At 45.1% G+C, this 15,245-nt stretch overlaps 1 protein-coding gene across 1 annotated transcript; it reads left to right on the top strand.

The window, feature by feature from the left end:
- Nucleotides 1-1,968: 1,968 nt before the first annotated feature.
- LOC144095623 (uncharacterized) lies at nt 1,969-12,084 on the top strand. Its single transcript, XM_077629294.1, has 5 exons — nt 1,969-2,021; nt 6,123-6,230; nt 6,760-6,835; nt 8,898-9,014; nt 12,067-12,084. Exons 1-5 carry the CDS (start codon nt 1,969-1,971, stop codon nt 12,082-12,084), a joined length of 372 nt encoding a protein of 123 aa, XP_077485420.1.
- Nucleotides 12,085-15,245: the final 3,161 nt, after the last annotated feature.

Raw genomic sequence — 15,245 nt, 5'->3', positions numbered from 1 at the left:
TATTCAAATAAGTTGCTTATATTATAGCGATCCTTCGCCTTCTCTTCAACTTCTCCCATTCACGCCTGCTCACATCGAGTAGGAACATCAAACCCCACTCCCCATGGCACGCGAACAAAGGCCCCTGCTTCCCTTTCCCGTCTATCCTCTGCTGTATTCTAAAAATTTTCTTATTTTATAGCGACCATTCGCCTTTTCTTCAACTTCGCCCCCTAAACCCTGCTCACATCTAATAGGAACTGCAAATATCCACTCCCCTTGGCAGGCGAACAAAGGCCCCTGCTTCACTTTCCCCTGCATCCTCTACTGGATTTTCAAAACAGATTCTTATAATATAGCGACCCATCGCCTTCTCTTCAACTTCCCCCATTCACCCCTGCCCATATCTAGTAGGAACAACAAAACCCACTCCCCATGGCACGCGAACAAAGGCACCTGCTTCTATTGCCCGTGTATCCTCTGCTGCATTTTTAAAAAGTTTCTTATATTATAGCGACATTCCCTTTTATCTTAAGTTCTCCCATTCATCTCTGCTGACATCTAATAGGAACAACAAAACCCACTCGCCATGGCACGCGAACAAAGGCCCCTGCTTCTTTTTCCCGTCTATCCTCTGCTGCATTTTTAAAAAGTTTCTTATAATATAGCGACATTCCCTTTTATCTTAAGTTCTCCCATTCATCTCTGCTGACATCTAATAGGAACAACAAAACCCACTCGCCATGGCACGCGAACAAAGGCCCCTGCTTCTTTTTCCCGTCTATCCTCTGCTGCATTTAAAAAAATTTCTCATTTTGTAGCACCATTCGCGTTTTCTTCAACTTCGCCCCCTCAACCCTGCCCACATCTAGTAGGAACCGCAAATATCCACTCCCCATAGCACGCGAATAAATCCCCCTGCTTCCCTTTCCCATCTATAGTCCGCTGTGTTTTAAAAATTTTATATTATTTTATAGCGACCATTCGCCTTCTCTTCAACTTCGCCCACTCAACCCTGCTCACATCTAGTAGGAACCACAAAAATCCACTCCCCTTGGCAGGCGAACAAAGGCCCCTGCTTCCTTTTCCCCTGTAGCCTCTGCTGGATTTTCAAAAGAGTTTCTTATAATATAGCGACTCTTCGCATTCTCTCCAACTTCTCCCATTCACCCCTGCCCACATCAAGTTCGAACAACATAACCCACTCCCCATGGCATCCGAACAAAGGCTCCTGCTTTTATTCCCGTCGATCCTCTGCTGCATTTTTAAAAAGTTTCTTATATTATAGCGACATTCCCTTTTATCTTAAGTACTCCCATTCATCCCTGCTGACATATAGTATGAACAACAAAACCCACTCCCCATGGCACGCGAACAAAGGCCCCCCGATCAAAACGCACGACAGAATTTTTTGTCGCGCATCTGTCGCGCGACACAATTTTGTGTCGCAAGACAAGCTGTCTTGTCGTGCCTTGTGTCGAGCGACAAGCGTCGTGTCGTGGGTTCTTTCGCGCGACAAAGTTGTTTGTAGTAGGTTCTGCCGCACGACAGACATCTTTCCTGCATTTTGTCGTGCGAAGAAGGTCCCTGTCGCAGCATTTGTCGCGCGACAGGTTTCTGTCGCAGGTACTGTCGCGCGACAGTTGGAGTCGTGCCGCGCGACAGAGATTGCGTGCCTCAGGAAAGTTGCCTGTCGTGGGTTCAGTCGCGCGACAGACTTCTAGCCCGCCTCTTTTCACGCGACAAAAGTACCTGTAGTGCGGCCTGTCGCGCGACAAAACAGCTTGTCGTGGGATATGCCGCGCGACAGATACCTGTCGTGGGATGAGTCACGCGACAGATACCTGTCGTGGATTGTGCCGCGCGATAGATACCTATCGTGGGATGTGTCATACGACAGATTCCTGGTGAGGGTAATTATTTTACTGCAGAATTCTAGAAATGCTGTCGTGCGGTCGTGTGACAGCGATAGGATCAAATTGACCAAAGATGCTTCAAAGCGCGTTCACTGTTGCGAGTCGCGGAGGATGCGAGGTGCTCTGGTCTGTTGGTGACGGGCACCGAGTGAAATGAAGTGCTCATTCACATTGGCGAATCGAGTTTTCAACTCGCTTCCCGCGACCTGGCTCTCTCACCGAACGAGAATTGGCTTAGAGGAGAGGCACTGCTCGAGCACTCACCTAATTCTCTTCTGTTCCCACATGACAATGTGACGAAAGTAGTGCATGCTCAAGAGTATAATGCGGCTTTGAAAGCCCAAAAAGCTGTATGCACAAGCGGCGAAGCCAGCGGTGCCTGCGTATCCACACGCTCTTGCGGTGGCGGCATGTAGCTGCAGCCACGACAGCGCCTGCACACCAATCGGTGTGCGCAAGTCGAATGGCGCTACTGAAAGTCAGTGTCCTCTTGGCTTCTGTGACATGTTCAAGCCATGTAACATAATGTACCGCTACTACTATATGCGCAGAAAAAACCAAGGACACTTCTATGCGTCGCAGAAAAGAATGTCGTTAATCGTCAATCAGGGAAAATTACTCGCCATAACCATCCGGCTACACAAAGGCAGCATGTGTGTACATGCACGCAGTTCTCTGTATAAATGTTCAAAGCAACCCCGATATCATTTTTCCGCGCGTTTCAGTTTGAAGAGCGTCAGCTCTTACTACTTACGTTTGTCAAGGACACGTCTGTCTGCAGGGAAGGTCAAAATGGCCAAGACAGTTACCACACTATATCACATAGCAACAGCGGGCGCGTAGAGCCTCAGTTGTCACAGATACCTTCGATCCGTTTTACATACGCCAGTATAGCGGCTATCGAAGTGGAACCCCGGGGACCCCCATTTGCATCAAATTTGGTGGCCGCCCGTTTGACGCATAACGATCGAAGTGGTGTCATTTGAATTGTCATGTTCCTGAGGATAAAATAAATATTTAGATGAAGCCCAAAATATGTGTGGGATTCGCACCGACGACCTTTTCGCCCCCAAACCGTGCATTCCGGGGACTTCCAGACAGCCATAAGGCCTAATCGTTTGTCGCAGAGAGTTCCGGATGCGGTCAAACAATTCATCTTGTTGTAATGCCACGTTTATAAAATTCGTTAACTGATATATAAGGAGGAAACATGCCGGATATAGCGAAGGTGGCTGTAAATCGCAATAGTAGTGCAAAATCTTTGAAGAAGATGACGCTGCTTGTATCTTAGAACGAATGTTTCCGAAACGAAATGCCCTCAGATGTTTGTATTTTGTCTTCTCCACGTTTGCTGAGCACCCCGATCTAGCACCCCGATCTAAACACTTGAAGCTCTCGTAGCTAACGCTCTTAAGTCCAACGCTGATGCAGTGTTGGCGGAGAATTTTTTTTTAGCGGCAGTGACGTGGTGCTTATCATAAAATAGCGAAAAAATACTTTACGATGTCGTTCATTGCCTTCACTGTAACTTTCATGACGGTGACACGAAAATGTCGCTAAATATAGACAGCAGCGTATGCAGCCGAAGGTGAAATGCGGCGGCCGGCGAGTTTGAACCGATTTCATTCTCGGTCGAAATGAGAATAAAGTCTTGGGACTGACATCAACCGCGCGCTTTTCAGAGTTTCGCCTGCTTTGACACAGTCTAGCTCCTGTGCACCCGCGCTCGGTCCTCTAAACTACTCTGGTCCCAGTGCGACTGTGTGCTATGACAATCTGAGCGAAAAGGAGGATGTCTGGGGGTTTTGATGTGCACCACGGCCTTATAGTTGAGCGACATGATAACGTACGGGCGCGGCATGCCAGCCTGAATACCGGCCGCCAGCGTCAGAAAAATGCAACAGTAATGTTTGTTCAAGTCCATACTAAGCCGTCGGATGGAGTATCGTTGGCCAATATCGAGTCGTTGGTAGAAGCGATAACAGGAATACAAACAAATGTCTCCCCACGGCGCCTTTAATTGCTGCTGCTCAATCGCGGCTCCCCTGGCCTCTGCTGGCTCCGCTCCTGAAGGTGTCGCGGAAACCGAGCATATCTTTGTTTTACTATGAGACGAGGTTCACAGTAACACGATGACGAGAGCAGCACCTCAGCGCTAGCCAGTTTCGAAGTGCACTCAGCTGCTGCATCGATGCGAAACCGGCTAGGCTTAGCGACGACTAGGGCAGCCAGGGGGTAGCACGTAGTTCATTGCCCGGCGCGCCCGCGGGCGGCGTCGTTCCCGAAAGTTTGCCTCGCTCACTCCCGCTGGCTCACTGATTGCCTCAACAGCTTGCGACCTTCACTCGGAAGGCTGGAAAATCGAGAAGCGAGCGACTGAGCGATACTTTATGCCCACGCTTGCACTACTGGTGAACAACCTTTAACGCACATATGCTTGGGTTATCGGCTGCTTTGCGGCGAGTCTTAGTTAAGATCGTCCGCGACGCCATCGTCACCGTCCGTGACGTACAGGCTGAGAACTTCAATTCCAGTACGTGCCGAAACAACTCGTATTTTTCGTAACGATACGAGCTCGAAAACACGCCCGCTTCGATGCGCTAGTGGGCTCTTGCTTGTTAAACTACACGCGATCAGGATGGGGCGAGTGCTAGCCACTGTTGCATATTAGCTAAGGTGAGACGCAAGTATCGACGTAGTTTCGTAACGCAGTTGATATCTGAGCACTCCGCTTGTACTGGTCACCGATTAAGCTGATAAGTTTCATGATCTCCGGTGAGCGTGCCAGTGTCGCGCAAATTCATGCATCGCAGCTACTCTCCATCGTGCCAATTGCATTCAACTTATCCACGATATTCGCCAGCTTGAGATACGGCGGTTTTCTTCGCTGTTTTTGTCGCAACTTAGTGAATTTATCCGGCATCAAACGAAATTGCATTCTGTCAACACCGTCATCTGCTCCGTCGTCTGCTCCGTCGTCTGCTAGGGCATCCGGGTCACTTCAGGGGATCACAGGATCGCAGCTTCTACAAACGACATGCCAGAAAAAGTAACTGAAAGCGCTTTAGTATTCTTAAATATTCTAAAAATAATTTAAAATAAATGCAGTGTCTTTGTTGTGAAGATAATATAAGTATTCATGGTTTAAAAAACAAATTTTTTTTGTCGGTTGTAATTTTGCACCGACATGAAAGCGCAGCCGACGGCGCCATTGCAGCGCAACCGACACGTCGTGTTTTGTATTATTTGCCTCTTTGAGGCATTGCTTGAGTACTTGTACGGTGGACACGTGTGAAGAACTCATTCAATAGGAAGGTGAGCAGGAGTGTGTTTTGGAAGCCAACGACCAGGATTTCGGCCTGTCAACATTGGCGAGTTTCAACGGGTAAGCCACGAAGAGTGCTGCGACGTCTTTTCATCTGTTAGGGGAACGAAGACTCCTGCGCCGTTTTACTAAGCATGGATGAATCGCATGGCCAGTGAGTCCCGCTCTGCGTTTCTTTGCTAATGATCTGTATTCACACGTGCTATTTGTATGCGGCTATATAGGGATGAGAGTGGAGGCAGTCCGCCTGCGGTTGCCGCAGCTATAATGCGGCGCCAAAAAAGCAGGGCCTATATCCTGCATGACAAGTGTTGTTCTCATTGTCTTTATGTACATTTATTACTCGCGTGCCGTGGTAAATAAAAATGGCACCAGATATCACAACAGAATTACGCTTTCGCTTGCTAGCGCTTCGACACTCGGTGCAAAAGCATGGATTTGCACTGCGTAGAAGACGATGAGCGAGAAGTGCCGCGCGGCGGAGCGCTCGCGCTAGGCCAGCTGCGATCAGACACCGCACTATTTTGCTCAGGGTTAGTACTCATCGGATTAGTGCTTGTGCCTTAATATGCGTCATTCTAAATTCTAAAACAGTGATCGCATGCGAAAGGCTAGTTCATATTCATCGCCTTGTCATTTGTAAACTTGTCTGTGCTTCCCCAGTGGAACAGGATTTGAGACAGTGTTATGTCAAAGTTAGATCAATCTTGCGTCTCCTGAGCTGTAAACGTTGATGCTTCCTATCCTTCTGAGCACTGCGATCTGTCGGAGATGCAACTGCACAATTATTTAGGATTTCTACCTTTTTGCTATATCCCTCGCTTTTGCGGCCCGCATTCAAGTCGTTCGCCATTGTCGGTGGTTTTTTTGTTACTTATTTTCGCTTTGTTATTTATGCTTAGTTGCGTGCCATCAGCTGTGGTGCCGGCGATTCTCCGAGCTCGAAACTCTTCCCAGGCATGGGATCCTACCCACAGACCTCCCTTCGCCGCACTCACGAGTGTTCTTTGGTATTTTTTGTTTCTCTTGCCCTTACTTGCATTGCCAGTCGACAAATTTGTGCAGCTTTTAATTGTATGCAGATTTGTTAAATGCGCTAGCAATTTTTCTATAATGCTAAGTTGTGCTATGAGATATCAAGCTTCTTGCTAGTGAAGGCATGCTTTTTTCCATTCTCTCTTCTCATTTAACCCATGTAGACTGGATGCAACTTTCAATTTAATACCTAGACATTGGTGCAAGGCACCATGATAGGAATTAATGAAAACCTACACATCCTATATTCAAATTGGTGTGCGGTGTTTCAGCCAGCTCATCTTTCAGTGTGGTTATAACAGTCATTGTGGCTCTTCTCAAAGAATGTATATGGGTGCATTACATAAAATCTGTTCATTTTTGTCTTGGGCTAGCTCTTTGGTTTTAATTTACTTATATTACGTCTAAGTTTGGTTTTTAAAGCAGTAGACGATATCCTCTCTTGTCATTCATGACATGGCTACAGCCACTGACAGCTGTTGCTCTGGATGTATTTATTTGCAGTTGCCAGCGGCCAGCATCTATTGGGCCATGCGTGCTTCCTGCCTTCGGCTGTGTCATCCCTCCTGATCCGTTCATGGTAGTTATTCTTTTTCAGTGATGCATATCTTAGCTGCCTATTTAGAAAAGTATTTTCAATAAAGGCTTGCAGCTTGGTTTAGAAATGCATGAAACTCTACATGCACTTCACAGCAGTACCTCAGCTTATAATTACCGGAACTGTAGACTTGTACAAAATATAGTCGCTGATGTAGCTCTTGACGCAGCTGCTGTTAACATAAACGTGCTTTGACATTGCACACCTGTTGCCTGGTATGCACATGTGTCTTCGAAAAGGACCTATATGTTCATTTATCCCTTTAAAAACATTGTGCTCTACAATGATGGTTTACCAGTATTTCTGACACAGAGACCAAATTGTCAGTCAGTAATGTAACATTGCACGATGACACCAATTATTGTATGGTATAGCATACTTGCAATGCACTGGGAAAGCTGCTGTCAGCACAGATTTATTGCTGGTTTATTGCCATAGCATATGGTTATACTGCACAGTTTGTACCTCTTCCTTCTTAAAGCTGTATACTTGAAAAATTTAAAATTAGTTGAAGGAAAATTCAAGGAAATGTAACAGTAACTGTCTCACATTTTGGTGGACACTTGAACCGTGATATAAGGGAGGGATATAGAAGGGAAGTAATGAAGAGCTGATGCCCATGTTAGATGCCCCTCTTTAGTTAAACATACCTCGCAAATAACACATTTGGTGCAAAACAAACATGGGACTTGCACGCTCACAAGCACCCTCATGTCAGTAAAACAAAGTGCCAATTTTGCCGTACTTTAGAGCTTTGCTGCTAAAAGCGCAGCTGACTGCTGCTAAAAGTTGAGGGCAAAAATATGTCTACTTTTCCTCATGTGCAGTCTGCGGTGCTGGTGCCATTTGCAATGGTGATTGACATTGAGTTGCATGATGCTCAGTCTGTTCCTGGAGTTAGTGATTTTGTCTGTCGTGTGAATGTGCTGTTAAAATTAGTGCAGAACAATGGTTCTCTAGTTCATTTTATGTAACTGTCTCCTGTGCCACATGCTACCACCCTTTTTTCTCAAATTTCCTAATCTCATTTAGCCACCTGATTGCCACCCATTCATGCATTCACCTACTCTTGGAATCCTCCCAGTGTTTTAGTGTGGTATTGCTTATATCTTCTCTGCATTACACATGCACTGCACTTCTTCTTTTTTTGATTTAGTCAAGATATCTCTGTTCCTGTTTCTTGCATAAGCATAAGAGGCGACTCAAGTGCACCATCTGGGCTTGTGATGCAATGTGTAGGGTGCTTCGTTTTTGGGTAAAACCTGGTTTCTTCCTACTGTTGCACCAAAAAAGGATTCTTAAAGATCAGGTTCAACCCAATTTCTGTGCAAATGTGCCTGTAAGAAAGTGTGGTTTGAAGGTGCACAAAGCGAAGAACTGCTGGAGTGTAGTGGATGTCACATAATTCTTCTGACAGATTTTTTAAACAATTCTGGTTATTATATTTTTTCTTTTAATGTTTATTGTTTGACGGTTGCTTATAATTTTTGGATAAACTGAAAACTACATGTACTGACTGGTATTTCATTCCAATAATTATACCCATTATTATGAAGCTGTGTTGGAAGGTAGGTGTGCATTTAGTATGAGTGCTTTGAATTTCAGAAGATTGTTTCTGCAATGCAAAATGGAGGACAGGTCTCTGCTGTGCGAGTTTTTTGCAATGGAGTGAAAGTAGTTGGAGAAGCATTTGCAACTGTGTCACCCAGCCAAAAGTTCTCCCACAGACCACTGAGCTTCTGAATACCTATGGCTCAAAGCTCGAAGCTCTGGTTGCCCTTTTCGAGGTTTTCTGCATTAACGAGTGCAAGTCCAAGGGCTCAGAGCTAACAAGCATTTGAAACCACAGAGCTATACACAGTAGTGCTGGGGCCATGCAGCAAGTCAGTGTGAATTAGGTCGCGATAAACATGGTTTACTGTAGAAAGCTAGTGTGAAAAAATAGTTGCGCTCACAGAAACCGCTGTTTCTTTCTTAGTCGGTCATTGAAACAAAGCAATGCATGTAAAATTTTATATCTCACTGATCCCTCAATTTTTTCCAGCTAAAGACCAAGAGTTGCATGGAAGTTGTGCAAGCCACCAAGTTGCGTGTGATTTTTGCCATGGACCTGGAGCAGGCTGGAAAATTAGTGGATGACCAGTGGTATTCACTCAGTAAGGCAAGCTTTTTCTGTAAGTAGTTTTTGGCATGGCATTGCTTAGGAACACATGCACTAATCTGACTACTCTATGCCCGCCCATGCTTCAAGGATAATGAAATACATGAAAAATATTGATTGCCGAAAAAAATTGCCGCTTCTGTTGTTTTTTCAGGAACGTATTTGCCATTTAAAGGGCTGTGAAAACCCTAAAAATTATGTGCTTGTTGTGGCTTTTTTTTCAAATTTCTTCCACGTCTATGTTGGCCTGACCTTGTAGCTTGTCTGCATGAGATTGGCTGCTACCTACAGTTTGCTTTTTTGTTGCTCCTTTATTGCCTGTCATAATCTTTTTTTTGCGTGGCAGTGTCATGCAGTTTGGGAAGTAATCTGATCTTATTTCTGCATTGGCCTGTAGTGAAAGCTTTTGCATGTGGGGCAGGTTTATGGTGTCCTTTTGTTTGCTGTAACTGCAGTTTGGCCATGAGGGTTAGAGGCTTAGTCCTTTTTTATTTTGATGCAGTGTCAATACTTCATGCATAAATTAATGAAGTAAGAACTATTTTTTGTAATAAATGAACATTCATTATATCTGTGGCCATTATAAGTGCACTTGACTCTAAAATGGCTTTCTTTCGGCATTCAGTATTACACCTTAAAACCAGCCGGAAGGCACAAAACAGGAGAAGAGATGAGCACAAGATGAGGCTGGTTTAACAACTGAAATTTTATTCAAGGAAAGTGGCAAAGGAAGACCTGCAAAGAGATTCAAGCACGCAAGACCCCAAAGCAGTGAGAGGGCAAAAAATAACCGAAAGGCACTGACGTACTAGTAAACCATCTAAAAAACTAATTCCTTACAGTGAAGGTTCACCGACGGTTTAGCCAGGCACTTGTTTTTAGCCTTAATGATGTAGTAAGCCTCAACTATATCGGGACAGATTTGTCACTTCCCTAAACCACTGATGTGCCGCAGAAATCAGGCGTGCAAAGAGAAAGGTCGTCCTCCGATTGCATTCACGAGATTGAACGTGCAGTGTCAGGTGAAAATTCGCCTTCCTCTCTATACAGAGAAAGTGCTCTCAGCCAGGCGCACATTCAGATATCTGCTTGTCTGCCCATAGTAGTTTCAGCTACGAGGCAGTGGAATGCAAAAAACCGGTTTACTTTTGCAAGTGGTGAACAGTTTTTATCTGCCACTGTGCATAGCGGACGATTACCCGTAGTTGCATCAAGCCTAGTTTGAACGAAGAAGCAAACGGCTCCTACCTTATATTTAGCGGTCCAGACAACAGCAACATCATAATTTGGTGCAACTTTCTTGGGATGGTGCGAAATGGCGTGGAGGTAAGGTATAGAGCCCGTCTTTTTGTGCTGCTCAATTACGTCAGCATCATGTGAACGGTGTTCCGTTCTCTCGAGAGAGTAAAAACACACTCTGACAGGTGCGCAAGATGGGCAAGTGGGAACCCAGGTGCCATTGGCTTGGAAACCTGCTCCGAGAATGCATTCTAAACACTGTGATGGCATGACTTCCATAAAGCAGTCGTGATGCATGTGATTGCCAACCTGTCCTTCACCAGCCTCGAGTGGTTCAACTCGTAGCTAAGAGGCTTCCTGATCTTGGGCTTTGGCGCCAACATATGTGGTCGTCCGCAAAGCGCAGGTCTAAGTCAAGAAGCTACAAACGGTTATGCTTAGTGAAATTCAGACCTAAAAGATAGGCTTTGACCACATGCCTAAAGATTTCTAAAACGTCTTGTGCCAACTTATCTGAGCCCTCCTTGTGCAAAAAATTTAGGTAGCTATCAACATAACGAAATGCTACTATGCCGAGGCCTTCCAAACAGGGCTTTGATGCGGTATCGACTCTGGACAGAAGAATGTCGCGGAGGAACAGTGCAACCTGGGACCCTCTGCATATGCCTGATTTCTGATGCAAATACCGTCTTGCCAACTCACAAAAGTGGAGTTCTGTGGAGTTCTAGTTTCTTGTGGACAGCAACCTGGGCAGGTGTTCTGCAGTGAGCATCGACATGGAGGGCCTGCACTATTCATTGTCACATGATAGACCTCTGAGGTATGTGCAAACTGCATCAAGGTGAACAATGAACATGCTTTTACAGATGATTGCGTGATTTCGGTTGCTGGCTTCTAGGGGCTGTTGTCCTTTTACTGCAAATCCGCATTTGTCAGTTGGCCGGGCGGTATTTACACGCAGGTCGTACCTTTGCTCAGCAACATTTTTTGTCTAAAGTCAATAAGGCATTAGAGCCCTGTTTGGAAGACCTTTGCATAGTAGCATTTCGTTATGTTCATGACTGTAATTTTTCTGGACATAGAAGGCAAGAATAAGTCGGCACAAGATGTTTTAGGAGTCTTTAAGGCATGCGGTCAAGGCCTGTCTTTTACATCAGAATTGTCTAAGCAGAACCGTTAGCAGTTTCTTGATGCAGACTTGCGCTTTGTGGACGAATATGTTTGTCGGGGCTACAGCTAAAGATCGGGGAAGGCTCTTTTTAGCTACGAGTCGGACCACTCGTTGTTGGGGAAGGATGGTGAAGAGGTGTATATGTCGCTGGTTAAGGTCAGTAAAGATGGAAACACTTGATGGGTGTGCAATGATGTGCATGACATCAGCTTTAGATTAGTCATGCCATCACTGCTGAGGACGTATTCTTGTAGCAGGATTCCAAGCAGCTGGGTTCCCACTTGCCCATCTCAACAACCTGTCATAGTATGTTATCACTCGCTCGAGGGTAAGGAGCACATACTCCGATGATGCTGATACACCTTACCTCCACAGTACTTCACAGCCTCAAGAAAGTCGCGGGAAAGCGTAATGCTGCTGTTGTCTTAACAGCGATGTGCAAGACAGGAGGCCTTTGCGCCGCCATTAAAAAGGCTTGATAAAACTGGGTACTTGTCCACAATGGACAGTGTCACAAAAAAAGGTTCACCGCTTGCAAAAGTAATGGAGTTTATTGCGTTCCACTGCCTTATGGCTGCAACTAATATGGGCAGACAGGCAGATATTTGAATTTGCACTGTACTGAGCACTTTCACTCTATAGGGCGAAGGCAAATCCTAATCTGGCACTGTATGCTCAGTCTTGTGAATGCAAATCTGAGGATGACATGTCTCTTTGCACGCCTAATTTCCACGACACATCAGTGGTTTATGGAAGGGATAAATCTGTCGGTAGATAGTTGAGGCTTACTACATCGGTAAGGCTAAGGACACGTGTGGCTAAGCCATCGGAAAACCTTCACCGTAAGAAATTTGCTTTTTTAGATGATTCATTAGTATGCCAGTGACCTTTGATTGCACTTCGACCTTTCACTGCTTTGGGTTATTGTGCGCTTGTATCTCTTAGCGTGTCTCCTTTTGCGGCTTTCCTTCAATAATGCCGCCGCAGTGGCTCAGTGGTTATGGCGCTCGGCTGCTGTCCCAAAAGACGCACGTTCGATCCTGGCCGCACCAGTCAAATTTAAATGGAGGCGAAATTTTAGAGGCCCGTGTACTGTGCGTTGTCAGTGCACGCTAATGAACCCCACGTGGTCGAAATTTCTGGAGCCCTCCACTACGGCGTCCCTCATAGCCCGAGTCGCTTTGGGACGTTAAACCCTCACAAATCAAATAATCAAAATCTTCAATTAAATTTTTGTTAGTCCCGCCTCTTGAGCTCATGTCTTCTTGTGTGTTCTGTCTTCTGGCTGGTTTTAAGGTGAGTCAGTACCAACTCGGCCAGTCATAAGCCTTGTTCAGTATTACAACATTTTAATTAAAGTGAGAAGTTTACTAGGCTATGTTGCCGGGGATCGTGTCCGCAGCAGTTGTGGGCAACTCAGAAGAGATAGCGTCATACGATTGCTTGTGTAATTGGCAGAGGATGATGTGAGGATGCTTCTTGAAAAGAAAATTTCATAATCGGATAATTATTTACAGCCAAAAATGTAAAAAAGTGGCTGGGCCAGAGAAAAAGTGCCGCAAAATTTGAAAACGCTGAAAGTAGGTGGAGCTACAGCGTAGTGCCAAGTTTGAAAAACTGGAAGCATGGACAAAGCCAAAGCTTGGCGTCAAGTTTGAAAACTCGAAATGAGCAATCACGTGACCAGTGATAAGTGTCCTATACTTAACCAGGAGATAGGAACAAGAATGATAAATTAGAGGCAATTAGGTAATTATTGAGAAGCGAAAGGCAATGAACGCATGATTAGACTGGGCGGGTATTCAGTGAGTGGGCAGGAACGATCCGTGGAGGGAAATTTGAAAACTCGAAATCGTTGCTGGGATGAAATGAGGGTAAAATAAGAGTTAATTGATAACGAATCAAGTCAACGAGAAAACAACCATGGCACCAAATTTGAAAGGCGACCAGTGTCGAGGAAGCATCAACGCTTTCACATTTTTTTTGCGCAGGTAGCAGCGGTGATCTAATTTTTTGTTTTTTTCAGCCCAGACAAAAACCATTTTTCTTGGCTCATGGGCGATGTATCTAGGAACCTGCGGCCAGGACAACGCTGGACAGCATGCATCAGCAAGCACGAAAAAAAGCACGAAACAGTAAATAAATATTGATCATTTTCATTTCAATTCTAGTGGTTTTGTGCACGAATTACTCTGGAATGCACAAAGGTTGTGTTAATTGACAGGCAATCATTAAAAAGCTGTGCATTTTTGTGCATAGCCTACTCCAGAAAACAAATCCTGTGTTAATTGACAGGTGACAGTAACGACTGTTACACAGTGTACGAGCACTACACAAGACACACTACAGAAGACAAGGCTAACTACAGAAGACAAGACAGACTAAAGAAGACAAGACAGACTACAGAAGTCAAGACAGACTATAAAAGAGAGGACAAACTACAGAAGACAGACTATAATAGACAAGACAGACTACAGAAATTTTCTGTCTTAGAATTCTGTAGTGCGTTATGACTGGGCCTGCTTCTATTTCCCATGTATCCTCTGCTGCATTTTTAAAAAGTTTCTTATAATATAGCAACATTCCCTTTTACCTTAAGTTCTCTCATTCACCCCTGCTCACATCTAGAAGGAACCACAAAACCCACCCCCCTTGGCACGCGACCAAAGGCCCCCTGCTTCCCTTTCCTGCCTATCCTCTGCTACATTTTTAAAAAATTTCTTATATTAGAGCGACATTCCCTTTTCTCTTCTCCCATTCACCCCTGATGACATTTAGTGGGAACAACAAAACCCACTCCCCTTGTCAGGCGAACAAACGCCCCCTGCTTTCCTTTCCCACATATCCTCTGCTGCATTTTTAAAAAAGTTTCTTATGACATCGCGAACCTTCGCATTCTCTTCAACTTCTCCCATTCACCCCTGCCCACATCTAGTAGGAACAACAAAACCCACTCCCCATGGCACGCGAACAAAGGCCCCTGCTTGTTTTTCTCGTCTATTCATTGCGGTATTTTAAAAAATTTTCTTAATTTATAGCTACCATTCGCCTTTTCTTCAACTTCGCCCCCTCAACCCTGCTCACATCTAGTAAGAACCGCAAATATCCACTCCCCTTGGCAGGCGAACAAAGGCCCCTGCTTCACTTTCCCTGTGTCCTGTGCTCGATTTTCAATAGACTTTCTTATAATATAGCGACCCATCGCCTCCTCTTCAGCTTTTCCCATTCACCCCTGCTCAAATCTTGTAGGAAAAACAAAACCCACTCCCCATGGCACGCGAATAAAGTCCCCTGCTTCCCTTTCCCATCTATCTTCTGCTGTGTTTTAAAAAATTTAACTTATTTTATAGCGACCATTCGCCTTCTTTTCAACTTCGCCCACTCAACCCTGCTCACATCTAGTAGGAACCACAAATGTCAACTCCCCTTTTCAGGCGAACAAAGACCCCTGCTTCAATTTGCCTTGCATCCTGTGCTGGATATTCAAGAGTTTCTTATAATATAGCGACCCATCGCCTTCTCTTCAACTTCCCCATTCACCCCTGCCCATATCTTGTAGGAACAACAAAACCCACTCCCCATGGCACGAGAATAAAGGCCCCTGCTTCTATTTCCCTTCTATCCTCTGCTGCATTTTTAAAAAGTTTCTTATATGATAGCGACATTCGCTTTGCTCTTAAGTTCTCCCATTCACCCCTGCTAACATCTAGTAGGAACAGAAAAACCCACTCCCACTGTCAGGCGAAAAAAGGCCCCTGTTTCCCTTTCACCTGTAAACTATGCTGATTTTTCAAAATGTTTCTTATAATATAACGATCCTT

The sequence above is a fragment of the Amblyomma americanum genome, chromosome 6, assembly GCF_052857255.1.
Source record: "Amblyomma americanum isolate KBUSLIRL-KWMA chromosome 6, ASM5285725v1, whole genome shotgun sequence".
Lineage (NCBI taxonomy): Eukaryota > Metazoa > Arthropoda > Arachnida > Ixodida > Ixodidae > Amblyomma > Amblyomma americanum.
Note: the sequence above shows the minus strand (reverse complement) of the source record. Positions and strands in the feature narration are given on the sequence as shown.